This window comes from Equus caballus, chromosome 1 (genome assembly GCF_041296265.1).
Source record: "Equus caballus isolate H_3958 breed thoroughbred chromosome 1, TB-T2T, whole genome shotgun sequence".
NCBI lineage: Eukaryota > Metazoa > Chordata > Mammalia > Perissodactyla > Equidae > Equus > Equus caballus.
The window spans coordinates 139,167,573-139,189,849 of NC_091684.1; the positions used below are offsets into that span (position 1 = coordinate 139,167,573).

A 22,277-nucleotide genomic window follows, 5' to 3' on the forward strand; every position below is an offset into this window, starting at 1 on the left:
CTCTTGATAACAGATTGGGTTTTTTTCTCTTTTGATTTTTGTGCCTTATAATTTCTGACTGAATGCTGGACATTATGACAGAAGAACAGAGATCATGATAAATTGTCTTTATGCTTGGTAATGGGCAGCTCTTCTGTCATGCTGTTAGTCAAGAGTTGAGCTGGGTTGGGTTTTCTTGTTAATGTCGTTACCACCACAGTCTGCAAATTTCTCCAGCAATGTGTTTTATCTGGTGCTTAGAGTGGAACCGAGTCTTCCTGTTCCCCCCTCAGTTTTGAACTATCCCTTAATGCCTGGCCACAGAGAGAGGTCGTTCTCCATGCTCTTGCCCCTCCTCCAGGGGTAGACAGCAATTACTCTTATTTGGTGGTAGGCCTGTGGCAGAGACAGGGAGGCTCTCTCTTGTCCTGATCCAGCCTGTCTTAAGCAAGCCCTAGGAGCATGGATTTCCCCTCCTCTCCATGGCAGCCAAACTCTACTCTGTATCTGTGGCAGTTCTTGGGCAGGAGAAAGGTTCCTATACCACCTCCAGCAAGAGCAGACCTTTGTAGACTTCTATTTCTTGGTGTTGAGCCCAAGTCTGGGCTTAGATTCTTAAGCAGCTATGAGAAGCCATGCTTCAGTGCAGCCATTCTCCTGCATGGTTCACAGTGTGCTTCACTGGGGTTATCAGAGGTACTTTTTTTCCTTTTCCTTGATGCTGGCTGCTCACACCTTTGCCGCCTACTCTTCTCTGCTTGCTGACAAATGTGTAGGTGAGAAAAGTATCACAGTCATTGTTCTTGAAAGCAGCCCAAAGACCCATTTCCAGGGCCAGAAACATATACAGGAAATCAGCTGCTTCTGGGTCAGCATAGAGCTGGTCTTTCACAATGGCACATGAAACTACTAGAAAGAAGAAAACCACACACATGGCTGCCAGATACTCTGTGCTTAGAAAATAGGCATGCAGGCTTGGGAAGTCAGAAAACCTGGGTTAATCTCTGGCAGTTACATGGTCTGTGAACTTGTGTAAGTCACATCTCAATTTTTCTCACAGGTAAAAAAGGAGAGTTTTAGAAACTAAGTGGTCTTTAAAGTCCTTTTCAGTGCTAAAATTCTCTAATCCTAATATCAGACTCTTCCCATAGTATTCCAAGGACAGAACTCTGCAGCTAAGTACCACGGCCATATATCCCTGCAAGCACAGTAGTTGGCTTCCCATGTTGTATGGTTTGAGGCCCTGGTCATTACTTCTTGGCCACATATAAACCTCCCTGACAGTTATCCCAGCCTCACTGCTTTTTCCTTTGAGACTAAATCGATTGTTTCATCTTCCCAGGTGTTCTCTGAGAATGCATGATTTCAACACTAGAAGGCCCTTAGTGAAATGAAATAGCAAAGGAATACAGAGAGCTAAGGGCAGTTTAAGACAACAATGTGATGATAAATAAAAGGTTGTTGTAGAGATTAAATGAGACTGTAATGTAAAAAAAAGTTGGAATCATCTAAAGGGATAAACAAATATTTAATACTGTTTTGCTATTGTCACCTAATTATTGGTTAATAAGAATATTTGATTTGATAGTATCTACTATTGATTTATTGCATACGTACTGTGTGTGAGGTACTCTGCTAACTGCGGATGAGCTCCTTTAATGTCCTAACACCACCATGATGTGACTACCACTGATGAAATTTCACTGACGAAAAGTCCTGCACTTGCATGTTGTCGTGCAACAAATAAGTAATCTGGAAAAAATGCACGATGTAGTTAAATACTTCCTTTATCGCCTTTAACTGGTTTCGCCATCACCCCCAAAAAGGACTTTGAAGCAAAGAATATCCCACAGTTCCCTTAATTCTCACCAGTGGCTGGGGACACAGATGCCTCTAGAGTTCAAAATATGCTGGAGTAATGAGAATAAGTTTTGTAGGGATTTGAGACCTGAATTGGTCTAGAATGATACATAAAATTTAGATAGCAAAAAAGGAGAAAGGGCCTTTTGGTAGGGTCCACTCTGTAGACAATAGTATAGTACTGAGATTAAGAATATTATAAACAAAGGTAAGTGCTGGGGGAATAAAATTTAAAACTAAAAAAATAAGAAAGTGAAAGGACAGTTGTTTACCTTTAATTTCACTTTAAATTAAGTAGCTTCCAAGCCAGTAAACAAATATTTTTAAAAGTCGAGAAAACAAGTTTAATTAAAAAGAGAGAAATAATGGGCCAGCACTGTGGCCCAGTGGTTAAGTTTGTGCACTCTGCTTCGGCAGCCCAAGGTTTCGCCAGTTTGGATGCTGGGTGTGGACATGGTACCAGTCGTCAAGCCATGCTGAGGTGGCGTCCTATGTGCCACAACTAGAAGGACCCACAACTAAAAATACACAACTATGTACAGGGGGGCTTTGAGGAGAAAAAGGAAAATAAAATCTTAAAAATAAATAAAGAAAGAGAGAAATAAGAATCATGTATTCCTAGCCTTTAAAAAAAACAAAAACACCAACTTACTCCTTGGAATCAAACAGGCTTCTGAAATCATATAAATTACCTTCCGACGGCATGTTTCTGCAGACAGATACGCTGAAAAACACACACATATACATACATACGTACACACACACACACACACACACACACACACACATACAGAGGAACCACTGGAGTGACAGGACCACCCACTCATATAGACTCTTCTTAAATATTGAACAACATTCTGAATCAGAGGGGGGGGTGTCAAATTATTGCTTGCAAGAACTGACAGCCTATATGGTTCCTTCTGCCTCACTGGACAAAATCTGTTTCATATTGGCCACATGAATTAATCCCTGAAGGATCAGTCTTCCATAGAACTACAAAAAGGAAAAGTGATAGGGTTTGGAGGGAGAGGAAAAAAAATCAGAAGACAGAGGACAAAAAGGAATATCACCTTCACTGGATAGAGAGAAAAGAGACATAAGTCTGATAAAGAATGAAATTTAGATGCAGTTAAGAGATCAGCTTCCAGGGGCTGGCCCCGTGCCTGAGTGGTTAAGTTCGCGCACTCCGCTGCAGGCGGCCCAGTGTTTCGTTAGTTCGAATCCTGGGCACAGACATGGCACTGCTCATCAGACCACGCTGAGGCAGCGTCCCACATGCCACAACTAGAAGAACCCACAACGAAGAATCCACAACTATGTACCGGGGGGCTTTCGGGAGAAAAAGGAAAAAATAAAATCTTTAAAAAAAAAAAAAAAAGAGATCAGCTTCCAAAATGCTGGCCATCGTACACCCATTAACTCATTTAATCCTCATAACAACACTAAAAAATAGGTATGTTGTTCCCATTTTATACATACAGAATGGAGGCCAGGAGAAGTTAAGTAACCTACCCAAGGCTAGAACTGAAACGCCAAAGCTTATCTTTTCCCCATACCATGATGAAGAGCTCATGTCCTTCAAACAAATCCCCCACCAGCTCATCCCTAACACCAGGTATCTACCCATTAGTGACTTATTCCTTGGAGGTAAAGAATTGCATTCTGCTAAATGGCAGAAGTTCCTCGAAAGACAACAAATTAAATCTACCCAAAGAGGAACTCCTTCCAGAGGAGCATCCAAGGCTGATACATTTTGACTGGGGTGGGAAGGGAAGAGATAGGACACTACCCAGGTAAAGCACACTGGAGAAAAGCAGTAAAAATTCTGGTGGCCACAAGAGAGCCAGGGCACTACTGAGGGAGGGAAGGGTGGAGAGGAGGGGGCAGGGACTGTTGAAAGGAAGAAGCACCAAGGACAACCCAGGTGGAAAATCCAATACATGTGTGGTCACCATCAGAAAAACAAAGGTAGCCCTGGGGTGGGTAGTGGCCACAGAATGGGTGTGGGTGGCTGCTCCTGGAAAGATAAGCTGGTTGACTGTGTTCTTAGAAGGATGATGTATTTGACCCCACCCATTCCCTGTTCTTGAGAACCTGACATAGAGAAAGACCTTTCAGAAACTCCCTGTGTAGTAATGGCCCATGTTGCCCCAGGAATCAGAAATGCAGGTTGCTCAATGAGAGAGGACGTACAGAACCAATGTGACCATAATCTTAGACCTCATAACCCAGAACCATGAGGACAGCTGAGTCCCCAAGGCAAAAAGATCAACAGCCAGTGTCCAGAAGCACTGCTGAGGGGAGGAAGATATAGTCAGAAGAAACACAGCACTCAAAACGTGTCTCCAATTCTAGTCCGTGTTGAGAAATCTTCATTTCTTCAAACCTGTCTCCTCCCTTAAATATACGAACACGTTTTTTACAGCTGGCCCCTTCTCCTTGCCCAAAATACACGGAAGAGGAGTCAGCAAACCTCACCTCTGAGCACACACCACCTCTGGGAAAAATCCCACTGCCCAAATCACCCTCTAGCAACGCTCAGGGAATCCTGATTTGGGGGTCAGGGCTAGAAGTCCACACAAGTGCTCACCTAGGTGCTCAACTTTTTAAACTAGGGCACGGAAAACTACTAGTCAGGCCCTCAAATTAATAGCAGTTGGCCTTGTAGGGTCAAAACCTACCTCGTAGAAGTAACATTATGGACTAGAGAGACCGAAATTTAACTAAAACAAAAACTGATAGTGTTTGCTTCTGTCTTCTGAAAGAAGGTGAAGGGTGGGGAAATAAGTGTTTGTAATAACAAACCTCCTCATAGCAGAGGCTACCAGAGGACCAGAAGGCTTGCCCACAGTTTAGGAGGGCCTGCTCCTGAGCCCTGGCACAGGCAGAAGCAGGAATGAAGAGCACATAGGGTTGGAGCTGGAGAGCTGAAATATGTTTCAGAATACAATGGGAGAAGCTTGTTTTGGGAGTAGTTGTGAAGTACTAAGAGAAGAAGGAAAGGATATGCCATGGCAGAGTGGCAAAGTCATTTAAGACCAAAGATACCTAATACCGCTAGATTTTAAGTTGTCTTTATGGCTGTAATACATCCTCCCCACCCCAGACCTTCAGGCCAATCTGCCATGCACACAAACAGCTTTGTGTGTATTCTGTTCTTATTATCGTTTGGTAGAAACTAGAGAAAGAGGGCCAAATTCTAAGCTGGCTCAACACAGAGCAAAAAGAAGAGAAAAACCACAGAAAGGGAAATGTGAGTCCCACAGAAGCAGAAATGACCATGGGAATGTAAACTTTCAGGACTGCTCCAATCTAGAAGGGCAGGGGATAGGGAACTTGAGTAGACAGCCAGCTTGCACCCATTTACGCCGACAGCTGTGAAGATGCAGTGCAGATTTATTATGGTGCACCCACTGTGTGACAGGCACTATCTGTGCTAGAGGTTAGGAAGGTGCAGATGAAGAAGACAAGGTCCCTGCCCTCATCGGGCAATCTCAGTGTGTGTGTGTGTGTGTGTGTATGTAAGAGACAGGGAGACAGATACAGAGATGAGAGAGAGAGAGATATCACAGTGTAAGCTAAACACAAGGAAGGATACTAACAAGTACAGCAACAACTAACAGTAAGGTAGATCATAATGCTGCAAGTGAGGTGGGCACAGGGGCCTATGGGAACCGAAAAAAAGACCCCCAATTCCACCTAAGATGAGGAAGGGAAAGTGAAGGTCAGAAAATGTAATGCCCAAGTTCAGCCCTGAAGGGTATCAGTTTTTGCAGCAGAGAAAAAAGCACTCCAGGCTTGGGCATCAGCATGAACGGGAAGGCAGTGAAAGTGACAAGCTGTTCTAAGTGGTTGGAGAGCAGATGCATCCAGGAGAGAGTCCAGATGAGGTTGGAGGGTAAGATGGGGCTAGAGCACGAAGGGCACAGTACACCATGATACGGAATTAGATTTGGGGAGGAGGAGAGGGAATTGGGGAGATGTTGGTCAAAGGGCACAAACTTGCTGTTAGAAGATGAATAGGTTCCGGAGGCCTAACGCACAGCACGGTGATTATAGCCAATGATACTCTTTTATATGCTTCAAAGTTGCTAACAGACTAGATCTTAAATGTTCTCACCACAAAAAAGAAATGATAATTATGCGACATGACAGAGGTGTCAGCCAATGCTATTGTGGTAATCATACCACAATACATAAATGTATCAAGTCAACACTTCGTGCACGTTAAACTTACACGTTTTATGTCAATTATATCTCAATAAAAAATAAACAAAAACCTTAAGTTAAAAAAAAAGATGGCCTTAGCATACCAGCGTAGACTGCCTCAGGATGTCTGGGGTTCAGCAAAAAGCAGCCTGACATCTTAGCTTCTAAAAAATGCCATAAGTATACTTGTTTTAATATTTAAACATCTAAAATACATGCAAGATATCACAATTTGACCAGGATGCAATTTAAGTATGCATCTTGGGGTCAAATCACCCATAACATGCTCGTGCAAAGTAGACATCTGGATAAACGTAAAAATTCTAGTTTGGAACCTTCAGAGAAACGGAGTCAAGACCTGCACAGTTCAGGAAATACTGACTTCCTTGAGAAAGGGTGTGTAGAAATCTCGTCTAAAAACTGCTCAGCTCAGCTTTCCAGGTCCTTGGAAGCCCAATAAGGACTTCTCTTCTAAATAATTAACCTCTCATTACCTGGTCCAAGGACAGGCCCAAAGAAGCCTTTGACAGTACAGCCAAATCCAGCCCATTACACATACCAGTTCATAGTAAAGGCAGAGGCGTTTCTCATATATCAAACCATAGTCCCAGAGCCGATTCCTAAACCCAACACTGATTTACATTATTGCTATCCATACATTTATAAATGATCACTGCTTTTCCAGTGATGATTGAAGCTCACCAAATTCAGTTCACCTATTCCATTTCATATATGTATTACTGAATCCCTAAGGGCTATTTTTATTTGCAAAATTGCACCCTCTGTCAACAACTTGCCTCCAACGTATAAACCATACTCTTAACAAAAGGTATCAAGATTGTGGAAATATCCCTGAACTTGAAGACAGGAGGTCTGAAGCCCTCCATCAACTCTGCTGGTAACTGGTCTTCTAACCTTGAATAAGATCTCTCATCTGCATTAAATGGAAGCACATGCTTGTCCTATAGCACAAGGGACTGTTATGAGCACCTGGACAGAGAATGGGTGAGAATGTGTTCTCAAACAGATCAACAGGTAAACACACTGAAGAGACATTTTCCTTAAAAAAGAAAGAAAAAAGTACCTTTCTTCTAACTTATTCTCAGTTAGAAAAGAGTGTGATTGTGGATAACACCTCACATTAACTGGGAATCCTTAAAGAACATTAAAGAATACACCAATGATTAAGATTAGAAAACAAAATCTACTAAGACAACACTCCACTGCATATTAAACTTGAGTTATTAGCTGTGGAGAAAAACAAGACAAGTGCAAAATCAGCATTATTTAGCACTCTTTGGACCTTGTTCACTTTGGGCCAAAATTCTGCAGGCTTTGCCTGGCATTCAAAAGAGAAGCATGTTCTTACAGCCCCTGATAAAAAGAGTTGACCACCAAGCTCTTCTTCACTTCTCTCCACCCACTTCCTTTTCTTCCAAAGGAGGCTCTCATTTACTCGCTGGTTGGCCACATCCTGCCTCGGAAGCTACTTCCTAGGAGCTGCTTGGGCTATTCTGAGAGGAACTTTAACTCCTTCAGGCTCCCAGACCACTAGTATATTTATGACATCCCTACCCACCACAATCATTTACAGTCTAGCAAAAGACTAGACTCTACCTAATCATATAACATTCCCACCTTTCTTCGTGCCAGGACTGAATTAAGCACTTTAACCCACAACAGGGTCAGGCAGGAGCCATATCTCTTGGTCCTATTAGGGGACTCCAACTAGCCCAACTTTGCTTAATCAGTCAAAAGGAAGAAATGATTCAAGACTAGCTACGAAGAAACTCAGTGCACATAACACATTGTGCACAGTGCACACCGTTTATTTGCTATCAAGGAAACCCAACGGAGTAAATCGCCTGTCGGACATGAGCTCTGCAAGCTAACACCAACATTCATTCATTTCACATTTACAGACCACCTACTATACTCCTGGGCTAGAGATGGGGCATCAAGACTAAACTCGTGATCTCTAGAAGCTCAGAGTGTAGGTGGTGAAACAAAACAGATATGTATGAAGATTACCACATACACACCCTCCCAAGAGGTTCATCTCCTGAGTAGTTCATGGACAGTCCCACTGGAGCTTTTCCAAGGGAGGCCAGGCAAGGTTTCATGGTCTAGATAATATCGGACTTCAACCTTAAAGGACAGAGAGGCTCTCAAACATCGGCAACAAGCTTGAAGGAGAAAGCCCAAATGAAAGGTAAGTAGTCATGGGTAACATAATTTATTGAGTGCCTACTATGATTTAGGTGCTATGCTAATGAACTTACATCTAAACCTCAAAACAATGTTACAAGTTAGGTATTATTATCACCCCTGTATTTACTAATGAGCAAGCTAGGGATGAGAGAGGTGAGGTAATGAGCCCAGTCGACACAACTGTTTAGGGGTGGAGCCAGGACTCCAACCTCAGCTGTCTGCCTCCACGGATCACTCCTACCACACAAAGCAGGAGAGCCCACTAAGATGTCAGAACAGAGTTTGCATCTGTGCAGCAGCTAGTCATGGTATTAGGAGAAGAGCAGGGCAAAACAGCTCCTCTTTTCCCCTTAATTAAAGAGACGAGATCTTTGTAGTCAAGAAAGAAGAGGAAGATTTTTTTAATCAAGCAATCAATAAACACTGACCACCTACTACATCTGAGATCCCACGCAGAGAATTATCTTCTGCTGTGTTACGACTACTATGTGTATGTATTCCTGCTACATACATCACCCTGGCGCAGGTCGACTGGGCCCCTCTAGCTGGCCAGGCATGTATGCCCCTCCCAAAAGTTCCCACTTAGACAAGGAGTACGCCCACCCCCAACAGGGTTAGGACCAGGAGACCAGTCAATGGCATACCGGTTGCTGAGCTCCCAAGCCTCCCCAAGTCCATCAGCAGGAGACCATAGAACACTAAAGCTTCTATGACAGATGAGATGTGTTATTTTTTCAAGCTCCAGACTTGGACCTATTGTTACATTTTAATAATCTTCAACAGCCTGGACCACCTGCCTTTGGATTATACATCTCTCTGCCATATTTGAAACGTCAAAATTTGATGATTTTTAGAGCCAAAGAGCCAAGAGGTATACTGTTAAGAGAAAAATCAACAATTTTTTCTCTCTCTCCACATACACCTACCATCCCTCTTTTTCTTTTTTTCCCTAAAAGTTAAATCCTATCAGTCAAACTCATGCAGGGTTACCCCTAGGCTGCAGCTGACTGTACAGACATCTGTCAAAACTTTAACAGCCCTTACCAAAGATAAGTCAAGAGAGGCTGTGAGGGTTAACAGGAAATGAATTCACGATGTGCTGGGGGCCTTTAACAACGAACAGCTGGTCACCTTTATTCATTTTTAAATTGAACATACAGACTCTCCCCTACTTGCAAGACAGATGGAAGGGCGGGCAGCGGGGCAGGGCAGAAAACAGGAGCCCTGCTCTAGAGAGAAGTCAGGGGCCCTGGATCTCAACTCCAGTCTTCACTAGCTGTATAACACTGAATAAGCTGCCCAGCCTCTCTGGACCTCCACCTCTTCATGATACATACTGGAGACTGAACTATCAAGATCTTTTCCACCTCTAATATTTAAGGACAGACCTGTGGCTATACTCAGGGGAGAAGGAATGAAAGGTGTTGGTGGTGAAAAGGATGATTAATATAATGTAATGCTATCCTGAGTCCAGAAATAGCCTGGCTTAGTGCCGCATTCACCTTATCAGCCAAGATTTATTAGGAGGTAGAGGGCTGGTGGGTGGGAGTCACAGCCACCTACAGTAAAATTAAACTCTGTTCCCAAATGAGTTCTGCTGAAGTGTGATTTATCCAGGGTGTTAACTTATAAAACCATGTTACCAAAATTGTGCTATTGCACAAACTTAACTTTTCCCCAAATGTAATTTGCTGGGAGGATGCAGAGCTGAAAATCCTGTGTCTGTGGCCATCTGTCCTATCCCAGTCCCTGGAGAGGCGTGGGGGGAGAGTGTGAAAAGCCACAGGTGCCATGTATATTCAGCCACCCATGTCACATATCCATCAAGGAGCCCAGCACTTGCTGGGGATAAGTGTTCAGCTCAGCATGTAAAAGAGGCTCACTGATCCATCCAGCCCCAAACATTCCCTGAACCTTCCTCTGTGCCAGGCCTGGGGCTGAGAGAAGACCAGAGAATGTCACCACCAGTTTCCTCTCAGGGCTAGGAAAGGACTGTTGGCTGAAAAGGTAGTACAGAGGACGACAGGCACGCAGCTGCCTGTGTGACATGCACAAGGCCCTTAACCGGGATCAGTTTCCTTATCTATCAAGTAGAGATTACATACATCCACCTGCCTCATGAGGAAATAAATGGATGTAAAAACAATGAAGAATATACAGAGTCTCACAGAACAAATGCTATGATTACCACCAACACTGTGACACTCGTGTGCCAAGATGATATAAACTGAAAATAACCAACCACAAACTAAGTCAAAGTCAGACTTTGCAGGGATTAGCAGAGCCCTGACCTTGGGAGAGAAGCATCTTCTGCCCTCTGCCTTTACTGCCATCTCAAGGTTTGTTTAGTCATTCAACAAAATTTTTCCAAACCAGATGCCAGGGAACATGTTACGCACTGGAGATAATGATGAATAAGATTCAGTCCCAGGCTTCCTCAAGTCCAGTCCAACTGGACAGAGTTACACCAACACCTCAAGCAGAAAAGGATATATACAGAGCGTTCTGGAAGGTGGAGCAGATGACCATCTCCTGGAGTAGGGTGGAGGACAGGTCTGTGACTGATTTACAGAACAGGTAAACTACAAATTGACTTGGAAGCAATATTAGGATTTCAGCATTTCCACATGTACTGAAGCTGGAGAAGGGAATCCCCAGTAGAAGACACAGTCTGAGCAGAGGCCAGGGATCACTGGGGAAGACGTTAGGATGAACCATGAAGAAGCTGAACACAAGATCCACCTGGAGCTTATCTCCAATATCTGGCTTGAGCCACAGGAAGGAAGTGTTACTTTCCTTTTATGTCAGTGATTACCCTTCCCTATTCCTATACACACACACACACACACATACACAAAGCCCAGGAAATCTTTAAACTCTTGGAGAAGAAGGCTGCACTTCCTGGGTGGTGCTTGTCAGGCAGATGGTGGTCCTAGAGAAGCAGGGGGGAGTCTATATTAGTATGTACTGTGTGGCAGTTGTTTCCTAGGCACCTTTTGCAGCCTCCTGTTTCACTGAAAATAATTCTTTTCCTTCCTGCACATCCCCAAAAATTGCAAGTATGCCCGGTGTTGTCTCTATTCTAAGTCTGTGTGGATAAAGAACAGCTGAAGAGCCTCGTGACTGGAAGTTCTTTGGGAGGTGAGAATTTTCTCTCCTTCTCACCTGATAGAGAATAAGGCACCCTGGGCTGGCAATCCAGTCCTGGCCCTTAGCATTAATCCTGTTAATCATAAAAAGCTGTTTACACACATAGCATGTCTATGAATCCTTTCTGCCAGGTAGGAGTTATTATACCCATTTTACAGACGTGGAAATAGACTTGAGGATGTGAAAGAAGTTCCACAAGATCACCCAGATAGTAAGAGGCAGGGTCAGGATTAAAACCCAAGTCTGCTGGCTCCAAAGCCTTGCCACTGTGCCTCACTGTCTCCAGGTTATGCTTACTCAAAAGTCACACTCACAATTCACACTAGAACCTGTTGTGTAACAAGGCCAACTTCTCTTAACCCTTCTCTGTAGTCCTAGATTCTTTATCTGCCAAAGGACAGCATTGCAACAAAGATCTCCAAGATTCCTTTCAAGAATAAAACTTAATCTACTTAATATCCACTTGGAACTTGAAAGTGTGCTCAGCGGTGACCTACATGGTCACATGGAGCTCATATATAAACCCTGAAAGGTAGCGTTCCCATCACTCCCATCTTGCAGAGAAGCAGCAGGAATGGAATGGTCATGTGGCGAGTGGCAGCTGTACCAGGGAAAGAGCACAGACCTCACACTTCTCTCTGCGAGGCACTGCTATTCCAAAGCGCTGCCACCTCAAGATTTCGAAGCCTGCAGACTTTCAGACCTCTTTAGAAGAGGGGTTGTCTCTAGACGCAAATGAAACGCTTGGGGAGGAGAAACATTTATTCAAAATCTGATTGGGAAGCTGGGTTCTAGCTGCTAGAGCCCAAAACTCTAGCTAGCTAGAGCTGCTTGCACCCAAAACAAGTACCACTCTGAGAGGTGAACAGTAAGTCCTCCTCAGACCATCCTGCACTGGGGCCTGTTGACTCTCAAACTTTCATAATCCCAACTTTGTAGAAATCAGACCCTACTCTACAAAACAACACCGAGAGTCATCTGCCCCCCACACCACATGATCTCAGGCAGTTCAAAAGACCAGATGTCAGAGCTCCCTGGGACCCCTTCCAGCTGTCCCCACCATCTTTTTTTTTTTTTTTTGAAGGAAGATTCAATATCAGAAAGATGTTTTTTTTTGAAAGATTGGCCCTGAGCTAACATCTGTTGCCAATCCTCCTCTTTTTTTTCTTCTCCCCAAAGCCCCCCAGTACATAGTTGTAAATTCTAGTTGTAGGTCCTTCTAGTTGAGCTATGTGGGACACCGCCTCAGCATGGCTTATGAGCAGTGCCATGCCAGTGAGCCAAGAGGCTCTGAATCCTCACCGGCAAAACCCTGGGCCGCTGAAGCAGCACTCGAAGTTAACCCCTGGGCCACAGGCCCGGCCCCTCCACCACCTTTAAAGTCCTCTCCATCCCTCCTCTGCACATTAAAGGAAGATGGGCACTTTTCTGGGTACCATGCCATCATTCCAATTTCTCTGTTTTTAATCTCTCTGAGCATACTTATGCACGTGACTTTAACATTTCTTTAGGAAAAACCCCAAAACTTCAATTTCTCAGTTTCTGAAAGACAACCTTCTAAACCATAAGTCTGTTATACTGAAATCAAACATCACATTTAGGCTTCCTAAAAATATTACCCCAGTACAATGCCTCCTTTTAGTTCCCACATGCCCATCCCCTAAACGCACACACATACATTTCAGACTGTCATTTAGACACTGGAGTGTATAATTTAAATGTCTTTAATAGCATCCACTAAAAGGACATTTGCACATGATTCTTCACTTTATCTCAAAGTATGATCCAAACTGAAGCTTTTACTGAATTTCAGGACTAAACAGGTAGATATGTGGATGGCAAATACTGACAACAAAATTCAGAAAGAATTTAAAATGCATTCAACTCCTCCATAATATCAGTATCTTTTTCAATTTTCAGTAAAAGTACTTTCTGTCCATCACTCAACCCAGTGCCTGGTATATATTAGGTATGTCCTAAATATCAATTAAATGAATGTTAATACATCTTAATATTCTTAATCCCTAAGTTAGAAATCTATTACTGTAATTTTGGTCCTAATCTAAATCTATATGACCCTAACACAAATGCCATCCAAATCAACAGCAAATAACAGGCAGCTGTTTGCATTCAAAGTCTACATACCTTTGTCATTTGAACTATTTTGAAGTTGGCCTTGTTTGAAAGACAAATGGTTAGCAGCTGCAAGTTCAATTACAAAGTGCTTGGTAAGAAAGGCAGAGAAAGGAGCAGAGGGAATCAAAGTACTATTTCATACATTAAGTATGGAATTCCTTTCCAACAAACATCTTTCATTTCCCAGAGGGGGGTGGGGGAACTAATCTGGGCATGCCCTTTGAACTTGGGAAAACACAGGGTTGTGTACTTTGGAAGAAAGAACTTAGTTTGAAGGCCAGGCAAAGCTGGGAGAATGGAAGAGTCACTCCTTTTGCAAATCTCCATTCTGTTAATTTTTTTTTTTTTTTAAAGATTTTTTTATTTTTTCCTTTTTCTCCCCAAAGCCCCCCCGGTACATAGTTGTATATTCTTCGTTGTGGGTCCTTCTAGTTGTGGCATGTGAGACGCTGCCTCAGCGTGGTCTGATGAGCAGTGCCATGTCCGCGCCCAGGATTCGAACCAACGAAACACTGGGCCGCCTGCAGCGGAGTGCGCGAACTTAACCACTCGGCCACGGGGCCAGCCCCTCTGTTAATTTTTTTTTAAGGAAGAGTGTGGAACATGGGAAAAGCCACTAGGCAACCAATCCAAAGGCTTGGATTAATTAGATGCATCACACTGAACAAGTTACTTCCTTCCTTTGTCCCTAATTTTCCCCTTTGCAAAATAACGAGGGAAAAATAAATAAATAAATAAAAGAGTAAAACTGGATGAGCTCTAGACAATAATAGAATTTTCTGCAATGATGGAAATGTTCTAATCTGTGCTGTCCAACACAGTAGCCACTAGCCACATGTGGTCACTGCGCCCTTGAAGTGTGGCTAGTGCAACTTAGGAACTGATTTTTAAACTTTAATTTTGATTAATTAAAATTTAAATAGCTACATATGGATAGTGGCTACAATTTTCAAGAGTGTAGCTCTAAAAAGACCTCTAGCATTTTATGCAATCTTTGGAGGGCTGTGTGGGAAAGGCAGGGGTGTTAGAGTAGGACAGATCTGACTTCTAAACTTAGTTCCAACACTTACTAGTTGTGCAACCTTGTGCAAATTACTTAACTTCCCTGAACTTCATTTTCCTTATTGTACAATAGAATATTATGATCTTTCTTGCAGAATTTTAGTGCAAATTCAAGATAATAGATATAAATAGACCAGACAGGAGCTCAATAAATGGTAGTTATTTTTCCAGTTATGATGTCCTTCAGGGATAAAGTTTCATATCTTCTGACTTCATCCTACAGTTCCTTCCTCATCTAGGAGCCATTCTTAATTACCCCACAGATTAACAGCTGTGGTCCTATAGATGCAGTCCTTGTCTTTCAAGAAAGCAACCTGTTCAGGAATTGTTCCAGATCCTCAGCTGTGGGTGAGCCTCCAGTAACCCAAGTCCTCTGTGCCTCCGGAACCGATGATTTCCGCTTACCCTGTGTCCCCTCCACCTCACACCAGCATTCAAGAATTCAAAAACTCTTCCCTGTGATTGCATATCAAGCTGAAACTTTATTCAATGCAAACAAAACACCTATTGGTTTCCGGTACTTTCCTCACTAACTCTCCCCTTGACTTGCCCTAATAAATATTTTACAGCTTTTTTATTTGGAAATGCTTTAAGACTATTATTTTTTTGCAATTAGTGATTTAGAATACTCAGAAATAGAAGCAGCAAGCTGCATTTATGGCTAACCCAGCACTAGTTTAGTTACCAAAATAAAACAAAGCAAAAGAGACTTAGAAGGAGGCTTCTTCAAAAGAGTTTTAGAAGGAGTGTTCCAGTAAAACAATAAAAGTGTTGCAATCTTTATCTAAATTAATATAAATGTTCTGCTGGTCCTTCCTTTGGTGAATGGAACCTTTCCATGGCTCCAACGTCGAAGTTACATCAGCGGACACAAATGAAAAGCTAAGATAAGCAGGATAAATTTTCTATTATTAAAAATTATTGGAATGTTAAGCTACTTTTTTTGTTTCCCCACCATTTCACAGACTGAGAGAAAGGGAGAGAGGGAGAGAGAGAAGCTGAAATACAGGCTGGCATTTTGGTACGATTTCAATTTGGATTTGAGTAAGCCATTAGACAAAAGGTTTACAGTTAGCTTGGAATTCTTGCTAATGTCTGAGGTCTCCCCCAACAAGGACATTCTTGAAGGATTATTTACTGAAGGATGGTATGAAATCAAATAGGGCAAATAATTTTGACTCTGGACTCTCAAATGTGGCGATGGTCTGACCTAATTTTTTAAAACTAACCTGGATATGTAAGTTATAACTTAATAAAGAAGGAAACATAATTAACCTGGATCCAGACAAACCTGTAAGTACAACATTATGATTGGCTAATTAGTCATGACTTCTCCTTACAACACCCCAAATTTCAAGATTTAAGCGAATCAGGAATCCACATGGATCATTCACTCAATTGTTCTACTTTGTCTGAAAAGTAAATGCACTTAAGAGCATTCGAGATTCTGAACCTTTCTGGGTAACAGCTAAACTCAAAATAGGTCAATGCCAGAAAGGCATTCATTTCAAGGGAACGTTTGTCTGTGGTTATTTTGAAAACCACTGCTTTTAAAACTGACATTACGAAGCTCAAAAATAGGTCCTCCTACGAAGGATCCTGAACTAAAATACCCTTTCCCTCTCCCATTTGCTTATTCCCGTTTCCCTCACACACCTAAGGAGTGGTGATTTGGAGAAGTACCTTTTCCAGAGCTTCAGATTATTACTTGAAAAGAGATTTTTTAAAAAATTTCTTTAGAAGATTGGGTAAAGTTACCAAAATTCAGTGCTGGGTAAACTTGGAAAATTTCCAAACCAAGTAAGTGTCCCAAATGAAAACAGGTAACATACACACCATAAGAAAAATGTGAGTTGGGATGAAAGCCCAACCATCTCCTTCCACTCCACCTGTGTGAACTCTCAGCAAGTTCCTTCCCCTTTCAGGGTCTGGTTTCCTCATTTCATAGATGAAGGCACAGACGCAGGGCTGGAGGATCTGTAAGGTCCCATCCAGCATGCTATAAAGCTGGGCAGCTGCTTCCTATTTTCCTGACTCCTTGGAAAGAGCAGAGAAGTCCCTGGCCCAGAAAGTCCTTAGGAAGCCTCATTATACTTAACAGTGTTCCCCTGAGACACAAGAACTGCTATTGAGAGCAACACAAGATGAGATGGCTGTAAAATATTAAAGGTGTTGAGAGGAAAAAAGTACATTTTGCAGATGACACTAGTAAATGTAGAAATTCATATATTCAATCAAAAAATTACTAGATATGTGAATTTAACAAAACTTCAGAATAAAAACAATTCATACAAATCAAACCATAGTCAAGGTGGAAAATACAAATTAAAAAATGTTCAATCACAACAGCATCAAAAAGTGAAGTATTTGAAATATTAACTCAGGACACAAGAGAATTATTCAGAAGAAACTATAACACCATAACAGGAGAAAGAGAAGAAGGCATTAATAAATAGAAAGGTACACCATGAAAATCTTTAAAGTTTTCTTTAATCCTACCAAATTTTCTTTTTAAAAAGACTATCAAAACTACATAAGACTGAGTTAAAAAGAAATTTTAGAAACAGACAAAAATGCCATAAAGACCAAATAAAGGCAAACCTGAAAATACAACAAATGGATAAATAAATCATATTTAAGAAACTCTAGATACTAGTACTCACTGTGGAGAAAAATTAACTAGACCCATACCTCACACCAACTACATTAATTAATTCCAGATGGGACAAAGAGTTAACCACATAAGGGAGAGAAAAGGCTAGAAGAAAATGAAGCCACATACTCCTACTAGTTGTGAAGAGATGATAAACGTCTAAATACTAAAGAAAAGTAGGCTATCCCATACAAAACACATGCTTTTGAAAATAAAAAACGAGTAATTTTCTTAAGTAATATAACATAAAAGGAAAACATCACAATGAGACGATGTAGTAACCACATAACTTATAAAACTTTAAAATACAAAGCACACTGACCTATTGCTTTAACAAACCAGAAGACAAGTAATTATGTATGGTTAATAACAGACATGAACAAAAAATAAAAATACAAAGTACATAAAACAATTTGGACATATCTATTAAAAAACGGTCAGAGGGGAACAAAAGTTTGCATGTGACTTTTCAAAATGTTCTGCTGGTACCACAAAACCATCCCACCTACCTCTCCGGCTTCATCTCCTGCGACCTGCACCGACGCACCCAGCACACTAAACTAGTAGCTGGCTCCTCCACGCATCCCAAGCTTTCCCACTTGTGAGAAGTTGCTCATCCTGAGCTCTCTTCCTGCCATGCCCCACCTCCAATCCCATGGAAATCCTAGCCATCCTTCAAGACCCAGCTCAAATGTCATCTCCTCCGTGAAGGCTCTGCCAACCTCCCCCCACTGAATGTGTGTTCTTCCTCCTCTCGACGAGCTCCAACAGTACTGCCTTTGTACCTCTTCTCTTGGGGCACTTTTCTTACCCTGCAGTCATCTCTTTCCTTCTTCTTGTGGCCCTGCAACCCCTCCCTCCCCTCCTAGATGAGATTTTAAGATCCTGGGAGGCAAAGACAATCTCATTCACCTACCTACAGCTTCCAGCCTGTGAATTACATTCTGGAGGTCTTCACTAAATATTAGTTCAAACTGAACTGATGAAATGCAGAAAATAATCCCAATTCAAAAACACAGCCTGGTTAGCAACTGAGCTAAGCAGATTGACCTTTAAAGAGTCCTTGTATCACCTATTAAACTATCAAAAATCACTGAACTTAAAAAAAAAAAAAAACTTCCTGAAACTTGAGGAAACAGTTGAAACATACATCGTAAATTGGCTCTATCTTTTTTTGAAACATATTCTGTTAATATGTAACAAGAGCGGTAACATGGTTCACTGCCTCTGATTCCATGTATGAATTAATCTAAAAGCAGAACAAAAATCTGGTTCAAAAACATTTACAAGAGTATCAACAAATAATAAAAATCTGGAAGTCACCTAAATAATCAACAAAGTGTCATTTGTGAAGCCAGACCCTATCAAATTCTACTCTTGGGCAAAAAATAAATGACAAGCATGAGGATTAGGTTTGTGTGTAAAACTGGGGGGGAAAAAAGACTCAACTGATCACAACTATCTAAATATGTATAATATGGAATAACCAAAAGTTAAACTGGAAAAGATAATGTCTGTAGGTTCTTTCTTTAAAAGGTGTTTATACATTCAAATTTCTAATAAGTTATGCCTATACAGGTAAATATTCAAAGAAGAGGTGGGGAGAAAAGAGGTCACTCTACTCTTGTCCACTTTTTCTTCAACCCTCGTATAACGTCTTATGAATCTGACTCCCTAGCTGACATCAAAGGAGGATGCCCCTGGGAGCAACACCGCCAAGAAATCAGAAGCAGGATCAACATTTTTAGCAGTCAGCCCTGCACCAGGATTCACAGAACACCTGCTATTTTAAAACAAAACGCCATTCATCCCGGGAGGTATGAACTTAGCAAACAGGTATGTGGGCCTCCAAACAGCTCTCATGGGCTTTCAGGCAACAGAACAGGACACAGGACATGAAGTAAAAACACAATCAAGTGGCAGTAGGAGACCAGGATGATTTTTCAAAGTTGGCAGCTTCTGGAAGGGAATCACAGAAACAAAATTGGGAGCCTAAGCTTTCTTCTCAAGCTCACCTCATCTTCACAGCCTGTGGGTTCTCGGGGTTTGTTTCCTCAACATGTCGGAAAGATTCACCATTGCTTGACCTGTGCTTCCTGTGGATGTGGTGGAAATAACTACCAATTCATATAAAGGAAAGCTAGCAAGTTTTTTTGTTGGTTTATTTAAACATTATTTTGGTTTTGCCCAATCTACCAAAAATGATTTACTGTATCAACAGTGTTGTAGACCCAGAGGTCCAAAAAGGTGTGGTCGCTAACAATCAAGATAAGGAAAAAAATACACAAAAGGAACATTTAGTGAATAAGAAAGCATTATAATTAAAAAACGATATTGCATTTAACGTGATGTTTATTATACAATATAGACCAGAAGTATAAAAAGGAAGAGAGAAAATGGTGAGTTAACATTAAAAAGGGCATAAGATTTAGGATGAATTTTGTTCTTTGAGTACTTTTAAAAATTTTATTGTGAATTTTTCCAAACATACAGAAAAATGGAAAGAATAAAACAGCAAAACTCATAAACTAACCAACTAAACAACTGTGAACATTTTGCCCCATTTGCTTTATCCACTGTGTAGGCGGATTTTTTCCTGAACCATTTCAAAGTTTCATGCATCGCTTATGATAATACCACCATTATTACATCTAAAAAATTAATAATTCCCTATTCAAATGTCCCTAATTGTCCCAAGAGTATATTTTATAGCTACTTCACTTTTTGGTTCAGCACCTCATCGAGGCTCACGCGTTATATCTGGTTGGCATGTCTCCTTAATCTCTTATTCTAGAAGAGCACCACTCGCCCCCTTTTCCCCCTTGCCAATGACTTTCTAAAGAGACTGAGTCAGTTGTCTTAGAGAATGTTTCACATCCTGGATTTGCCTGTTTCCTCCTGGTGTCATTTAACTTGTTCCTCTGTCCCTGTACTTGCTGTAAACAGGAAGTTAGGCTTGATTAGATCCAGGTCTGTGTCAGATTTTAAAAGATGGGCAGCATATAAAATGTCCAAATCAACATGATTCATCAACATTAGCAATTTGGCATTAAGAACAAAAGATAACAGTCAGCCTTCTAAAAAGGAAGAAATCAAAGCTGGCATCATTAACAATACTTCGCATTTGGACAGCATTCCAATAATCATACAGTGCTTTCCTAAACACTATTTCAAATGATGCTCACCTGCCCTCCTTCCCTAATAGGTTCATTATATTATTTTCCTCACTTTACTAATAAGGAAAACCGAGGGTGAGTGAAGTTAAATGACATGCCCAAGGTGAACAATTATGAAGCGGTCTAGGGGTCAGCCCTGTGGCCAAGTGGTTAAGTTCGTGCACTCGGCTTCAGCAGCCCGGGGTTTCGCCGATTCAGATCCTGGGCGCAGACAAGGCACCGCTGGTCAGGCCATGCTGAGGCAGTGTCCCACATGCCACAAGTGGAAGGACCCACAACTAAAAATACACAACTGCGTACTGAGGGGCTTTGGGAAGAAAAAGGAAAAGTAAAATCTTTAAAAAGAAGTGGTAGAACTAAGTCTCAAACCCAGGTCCTAGAATAGCATAGAGTTATCAGAAAAGGCTACATGGGAGATGAACAACATGCTAGGTCTTGAAAGATGGGTAGCATTCATTCATTCCAGGCACTGTGCTAGATGCTGAGGAAGTATCAGTACAAGACAGTCATGGTCCCTGCCCCCAGAGAAGCTAAAGTGTGGTGGCAAATATAAAACAAAAATAAAAGTGGAGGAGGGCATTCCAGACAAAGGAAACCAAATAAGCAAGACCAGACAGAGGTAAGCAGCAGTATGCTGGGGCAAGGGAGGAAAGGAAAGGGGTCAGTCACCACAGCAGGTGAACTAGAAGAGAGAAAAAGCAACCTAGATGGGTAAGGCAGGGCTGGCAGCTACTCTACCAAAGAATCCTCTCCCTTTCTTTCAAAGACGCATAAGTAAGTGAAAGTAGAACTTTGTGTTTATGTTCAAACAAGAGCCCCACACATCTCCTCACCGGAGGCTAAGTGATCTTTATGAAACTTTTTGCAATTTCTCTATCTGCTGCAACAACAGCAGAGATGTTCTTCCCAAGGACACAAGCTTCAGCTGGCCTTACTTCTCACCTGCAGCTGTTCTCAAAAGACAGCACCAGTATTAGTCAGTGCAGCAACAAATCAGTAGAAGCACCCAAATTCAAAACTACCAAATCAGTTAAAACCACTTGAAAAGCTCCTAGTTATCATGGTGCACATTCCAGAAAAGGCCATAAGAGACCCCAAAAAGCACATCAACCTGTCTCAACCTCCCTGACCCCTTCCTTTAGGGCCCTCACACTCTAATAGAGGTGTGTCCCTTACAAACCTGGCAGAACTGCTGATGCTATGAACTACGCTCTGAAGGCAATAACTAAGGAAGTCTGAGTGTTTCAGGGTCACAGTGAAACAGTTCAAAATCAAAAATCTGTGGATGCCACCAAGGCCAAGCAACACAACCTCCTGTCTGTTCAGCACCTTATGGCCTTCAAAGCACTTTTATATGTGTTATCTTGTTTAACCTTGACAATACTCCTCCAAGGTAGGAAGGATTCATTCATTTAATCAACAGATATCTACTGAGGCCCTACTATGGGCCAGATACTGTTCTATGCTCTGAGCAAGAAACAAAGCCAAGTCCCCACCTTCAAGAAGCTTACATTTTAGTGGGGGTAGGGGGAAGGGCAGGTAAATACTTACACACAATGCAACGTTAGTTAGTGGTAAGAGCTATGAAGAAAAACGGCAAAATAAAGCGGTAGAGAACGACAGGGGGTGCTGTATTAGAGTGATCAAGGATGGCCTCTGTGAGGAGACATTTGAGCAGGGGTCTGAAGGAAGTCAGGAAGCAGTCACATGGGTATTTGGGAGAAGAGCATTCCAGGCAGAGGGAATGGCAATGCAAAAGCTCTGAGATGGGAATGCGCCCAACCTACTGAGAAACAGCACAGAGAGGAGTGTGGCTGGAGTGAAGGGGACAGTGCAAGAAA

General features: G+C 41.9%; 1 protein-coding gene across 2 annotated transcripts in view; it reads right to left on the reverse strand.

Moving 5' to 3' along the window:
- Nucleotides 1-22,277, reverse strand: part of MAP2K1 (mitogen-activated protein kinase kinase 1) — a 75,946-nt gene that overhangs the window by 48,530 nt on the left and 5,139 nt on the right. The window contains exon 1 of one of the 2 annotated variants that reach the window (XM_001496420.7): nt 17,770-17,956. The exons of the other annotated variant lie outside the window; for it this stretch is intronic. Coding sequence (XP_001496470.3) covers nt 17,770-17,783 — 14 coding nt within the window. The 5' untranslated portion in view covers nt 17,784-17,956. Of the gene's footprint in view, nt 1-17,769; nt 17,957-22,277 lie in introns of those variants that run through there. 2 annotated transcript variants of the gene reach the window in all.